Source organism: Gavialis gangeticus, unplaced genomic scaffold, assembly GCF_001723915.1.
Source record: "Gavialis gangeticus isolate Ggan-Ray unplaced genomic scaffold, GavGan_comp1, whole genome shotgun sequence".
In the NCBI taxonomy this organism is placed as follows: Eukaryota; Metazoa; Chordata; order Crocodylia; family Gavialidae; genus Gavialis; species Gavialis gangeticus.
This window is the reverse complement of record NW_017728998.1, coordinates 44,460,126-44,466,103: the sequence shown is the minus strand read 5'-3', so window position 1 is coordinate 44,466,103 and position 5,978 is coordinate 44,460,126. Positions and strand designations below refer to the sequence as shown.

The 5,978-nt window shown below is 51.6% G+C and overlaps 1 protein-coding gene across 2 annotated transcripts in view; it reads left to right on the top strand.

Moving 5' to 3' along the window:
* The window catches only part of ST3GAL2 (ST3 beta-galactoside alpha-2,3-sialyltransferase 2), a 125,107-nt gene that overhangs the window by 93,837 nt on the left and 25,292 nt on the right, over positions 1-5,978 (top strand). For both annotated transcript variants that reach the window (XM_019505812.1, XM_019505813.1), the window contains one exon: positions 866-2,242. In XM_019505812.1, coding sequence (XP_019361357.1) covers positions 1,913-2,242 — 330 coding nt within the window. In that variant the 5' untranslated portion in view covers positions 866-1,912. The remainder of the gene's footprint in view (positions 1-865; positions 2,243-5,978) is intronic.

Sequence of the window (5,978 nt, the reverse complement as noted above, 5' to 3'; positions counted from 1 at the left end):
ATCGACTTCCTCCTTCACATCTAAACTCTTTGTTACCTGGTGACAGTGTGGTCCTGTACATGTACCGGACTACACTGCTTGCCTAACCTAAGCTTTCTGGCATCAGCAGTGCCTTTGGGATGTGTGCTGTCTCAGCGTGGGGAAGGGAAACTTGAGCAGCAAGGGGTTGATGTTGGCCCTTGGCAAGGAGGTTCATGGTGTGCACAAGCTTCCTGTATAGCCTTCTGCCCAAGTGCACAGTACAACTGCTTGCAAAAAGGAGATATGCATGTCATACACTGGCACTGGGGATGACATGGGGTTCTTTCCTAAGTATTTTGGTTGCAAATCTTGGCCCTGACTTTCAGCACCCCATTGTCTTATTTGCAGGTTCCTTAAGGAACTTGGGCCTGACTTGCTTAGCCCTCTCCTGTTTGCACCTTTGGCCTTTTGTAGCTGAAATTAAGCCATGTTTTCTGTCAGAAAGCATCTCCTGGGAGGGGCTGCAAACTGAGGCCCTCAAACTCATTACAATGATGGTCCATGCCATGTTGACCAGAAATCTCCTGAACAGAAAGGCTCTTTTCTAGCCTCCCCACTGGACAGACCTTCTGCTAACATGCCTGCTCAGACAGTTCACAGGAAAGACTCTGCCTCAGGGTCACCCTAACCCCTTATAGTGGTATTTATACCTTGATCCAGTCTCTACTTAGCTTCACCTGGTGCTAGGGAGCTGCAGGCAGGAGCCTGCACTGGCTGGGTTTAAAATTCTCTGGGAGTGGCTGTCTGTGTAGGTTTGAGCTTTTAGCTCTTTTTTTTAAAATATGATGCTAGTAATTCTTCATGCTGAAATCTGTTTCTTCCCCCTCCCTCCTTTCCATTTTAGGATGTTATTACAGCAACAGCTTCTCCAGGTGAGCAACAGGGAGAAGATTGCCATGGGATTATTTAAATGCCTAAGCGGCAGAGCAGGATGGCTCCCAGAGAGGATGAATGAGGCTGCAGGTGAAGGTCAGCCAGGGCCCGCCCCCAGCAGCAGGTGGCAGGAGTGATTGGCACCGTGTTGTGGATGGAGCAGGCGAGCAAGTGTATGCACCAGGGCTACAGCTGTTCCTAGGCCTGGTTACAGATGTGGCGCTCAAGAGCTCGGCTGTCTCCTTGGCAACAGGAAGTAGGGGGCCTTCTCCGAGGAGAGCAGATGCGGATGGGAAGCAGCAGCAAGCCAGGTGTGGGTGATGTGCTGCAGGAACACAGATCTCCAGTCCCCTGCATGGAGTTACCCTAAGATGCAGTGAACTTTTCTTCTTCCTCCTGGATGGAGTTTCAGAGCAAGGGGTTGGCTTAGCAGGCCGCTTCCGCAGAACATCAGGCCAGATCTTGGGCCTAGGGGCACAAAGACATCCCTTATTTTTTCTGGCAAGCAAAGATTGTGATGGCCCTTCAGGGAAAGAGGAGACGATGAGTCCAATCAAGGTCCAAGCCCAGGACAATCCATTTTCTCACAAGAGATGAGCACTTCAGTTGCTTTGCAGTGAAAGATCTGGGGTCTCCGAAGGCAGCTTCTGCAGAAGGACTGGCTGCTGGATTCCTGCAGTTGTGTAGCCCCAGCAGCATATGCTCTTTCCTTGGACAGTAGAAGAGTCCCTGCAGCCCAGCAAGTCCTCTGTGGCATCCAGGGAGCTGTGAAGACATGTGCAGTGATTGAAGAGTCCCCAGGGCACTAGATTTGTTGCTGAGCCAGTCTTCATTGCAGTTCCCTCCTGCTTTATGCATTCCCCACCCCCTATGTGTTCTATGCCCTTCATCTGCTGCAACAGAGAAGGTGGGCAGTGAACCATTGGCATAGGCTGGCCAAGAGGCCAGCAGGCAACGGCCTGCAGTGACCTCTCCTCTGGCCCAGCAGGGTGGCCTCTTCCCCTCAACCCCACCCACCATGAAGTGCTCCCTGCGGTTCTGGTTCCTGTCTACTGCCTCCCTGCTTGTCTTTGTCATGTCTCTTCTCTTCACCTACTCGCACCACAGCATCACCTACCTGGACCCCAGCAGCCTCAGTGGCATCCACCGGGTCAAGCTGGTGCCTGGCTATGCTGGTATGCAGCGTGTCAGCAAGGGTGGGCTCTTCATGAAGAGCTGTGCTTGCCAGCAGTGCATGGAGGATGCCAGGGCCTCAGACTGGTTCAACAGCCACTATGACAGTAACATCTCCCCAGTGTGGACGAAGGAGAACATGGACCTCCCGTTGGATGTCCAGAGATGGTGGATGGTGAGTGAGTTCTGCTAGCAGGCTTGGGGTTAGTGTCCCCTTTACCACCTTTGTACCTTACTAGGAAGAGGCATCCAAACTTGTGGCCTATGGAGAGAGACAAGAAGTGGTACCCTAATACTTCACCCCCACTCCCTGCTAATGCTCCTGGGACACAGGGGATGGCCCTGGGTGAGCAGTGGATGTGGCTTCCAGCTCCTCTCTGTGCAGCTTGTCTAACCCATAGGTCAGGAGTGTGCTGTTTCAGAGGCTCCCCAGAGCTAGGGGAGCCTGTGTGGTCTAGTCTGAACCCCATCTACTGTAGAAGACTCACTCTGCCACCTGTCTCTGTACAGAGGGGCTCTGGAAATTCCTGGCTATTGTGTCTGTGACCCCAGATCAAAATGAGATCTCTTTCTCATCATCACCCCCTCTCAGCCCACCCAGGCACTGAAAGCCAACCAAAGCTACTCCTCACCTGTAGGGCACTAATAAGCCAGCATCTGCACTGTGGGTGTAATCCACTGCCTTCATGAGGGCCTTGTATTAATGCTGGGAGTGATGTGGGGATACTGAGAGGTAGGGGCAGCCCTGCAGTTGGAACAAGGAGCCCCCTAAAATGGGTCTGTGGAGGTGGCAATAATAAATTCTAGTATGGCAATGCTGCTGTCTGATCAGAGACCACCTACATGTGTGGCAGGGCTGTGAGGAGCAGCTGTGTGCAAACATCTCCTTCTAGAAGAGGAGCTGAGTTGGCTGAACACATAGAAAAGCTAATCTTGTAGAGCTTATGTCACTGCTGGAGAACAGAGAATACCTCTCCCCTCTTCCCCTCATAATCTCCCCCAAATACTGCAGCCTGTGGAACAAGTGGATAGGTTTCAGCTTCTAGCCCGAGTGCAGAAGCAACACAGGTCAGCAGTGAAAACACAGAGCAGGGGTGAGGGGCAAGTCTTTGAGCCAGATGCCATTGCCTCATCCTGTGCTGGGTGGCCCCTGTGCTCAAGGTGCTGCCACTTGATCCACTGGCACCCTGCACAGCATTCTGCCTCTGGAGCTTCTCCCTTTACGCAGCAGGAGGGTTTCCCGGGGAACCAGCGATGCACTGAAAACAAAGCATTTAATTTAAATTCCATGCTGCTGCAAGCAGCCAGCCTAGCACTGAAGTGGCACATGCCACAGGAGTTTGGAGGACAGTTGCACTTGGTGCCAGGGAGGGTGTATGTGTGCATATGGGTGGAGAGGAGTGTGCCAGTCCAGACAATCTGCCTGGGACCAGTGTGCATGGGGGAGGGGAGCTGCTAATGGCCTTCTCAGACTTGGCTTTGTTGTCTGGAGGTCCTGGGTGACTTGGAGTTGAGGGGGTGGGGCACATGGAGCCTAGGCAAAGCTCTCTATCCCAGAGCTGCATGGCCTGTCCTCCTTGCAGCAAATGATGGAAGCACATGCTGATGACACATGCACCTCCCAATCCAGAAAGGAATGGCAATTAAACCAGCATGTCCTTGTGCTAGGAGCTGTATGAATGCAGTAAAGGGACTGGAAGCATGTGGAGGCAGGAAGCAATTGTAAATGAGATGCAGCCTCCTGCCTCCATCCCTGGGTGTCTGCCGGAATCCAGCTGGTGATCTTTGTTAGAGCGATAGGCTGTCTAAGGAGTAACGGCTTCTCCTCCTCTTCTCATCCCTGGCTCCCATGATGTACAAGGCCCTGGGGGTCTGTTTTCCTGCTCTCTCCTTTAATTAGATGGATCTCTTAGCTCCTTCTGCAGTATTGGTCCACAAATCTGCCCGAGTCCAACTTGCTGCTCCTGAGAGTCCATTAAGTGATGCTCTGTGATTAGTGATGGAGATACAGGCTGGAGACTATAGCTCTTTCTTTGCCAGCTTGCTGCTGCAGCTGGAGCTGCTGTAGCAGCTTTCTAATGCATCCTTGGTGGGACACCCAGCTTGCGTTCTCAGCCCCAGCCATATGTTTTTAAGCCTGTATTGCATCTTGTTGGATGCGTCTGTTGGGAGATGAATGGGCTTGCTGGATGAAGAGGCCACTATCACCCTGGCATAGCCTCGTATCTGACACTGCTTCCAAAGGCGGGCTTGTATAGACCCAGTAGAAAGAGTTGTTCTTTGCTCCCAACCTTGAGCTCTCCTGCAGCTTCTTGTGAAGTCACACAGTCCCTCTATTAGATGTCAGGAGACCACTGCAATGGTTCATGTGCTGTTGTGCCACAGTTCATTCACACTGGGTCTCTGCAGCCCTAGGTTCCTGCCAGACCCCTCGAGCCCTGCTTCTGACCCAAGCCCTGGAGCTGCTTCAGGGCAATGGGCTGTTTGCCCAGCTTCTCCTTGGTAACCTGAGGAGAGAGGCCTGAGGGATGATTGCTTTTCTGAGTAACAGAAAGCTTGCTTCTGCTGCCCAATTTGAAAACAGCTTTAATGTTGTGGGTATATCTGCCTGGTACAGTGCTTGCTGTGGCACTGGAGGCAGCAGGGTGCCATTGGCATGAGCTTGGGCATCTTTGCACAGTGCTGCATTGTGCCATGTAAGACCAGCCCCTTTTCACTCCATCAGTCTGTTCCTTGAGTGTCTTGGGGTTCAAACCTTCTGCTCCCCTGACAAACCAGGTGTTTACTCCAGACTTGAGCTCTGTAGAGCTAAGACAATTAAGGAAGAAACTGGGCTGGACTCCATCCTTGCTCACAGAGCAGGTAAGGTCCAAGTGCACTGCATTCAGTGACTGGAGGATAGTGAGAAGAGCCACACTTAGGACTCTGATCCAGGTTGTGAGGGTAGGCTGGAAACAGCTTCTCTGGGCCCTTTTAGCAAGCATGTCCTGTCTGGGGGCTGGTTCTTTACTGTCCTCATAGGCTTGTTCTTCTGGAAGAGTGCTTGAGCCTCTCGAAAAGTTTAAAATAACCTTCCAAAAAAGCCTGGCCATGACCCCTTCTGAAAGCAAGTGCAAGCATTGTGCTGTCAGACACTGAGGGACACTTGCTGGAGGTTCTAATCCCTGAAGGGAAAGATGGGTAAGAAGCTTAGAAGTGTTCATATACAAGCAAGGATGCCCACCAGCCTTGCTATTGGATGGCAAAGTATTCCTTTACAACAGGAGGGACCCCCCACTCCCATAAAATGCCAGCTCTTAATTTTCGCTCTTTTTTGACTACAGAAAAATACTAGAAACAATTCTTCTGCTGCAAAGAATTCAAAGCCCACATCAAGTCAAAATATTTTTAACACTGTGCAGTCCATTTGTAATCTTTGATTTATCTTGTGAATCACATTTGCACATCTAACAGTGTTAACACTTGTGTGACACCCTGCAGCACCCTTGAAAAGATCTCAAGGCATCCCAGGGTGCCACAGCACCCTTGTTGAGAATCATAGTTCTATGCCAGTGCTTCCCAAACTTTTTTCCCCCCTCGGTATGACCCCATTTATGGCCCTATTTCCTCAGCATAGCCTCTCACTCCCAACCCACTAGGGACTGCTGAAAGGTCACAATGAACCATTTCACTGCTGGACGATGCTGCCCAAGGGCCAAACCCAACCATCAATCTCACCCCACAGGCCTGCCAGGCTGCCTCAATGGCAGAAATGCAGCTTCCCATCCCCCCCTAGTCTGCCAGTGTGAAGCAGGCCTTGCTGCCAGCCTCACCCAATTCAACTTCTCTCACAACTTCTCCAGCTGTGGTGATGTATGACACTACCTGGGCTGCTGCTGGGCCCCAGGCACTGACATGTGACTGACTACACA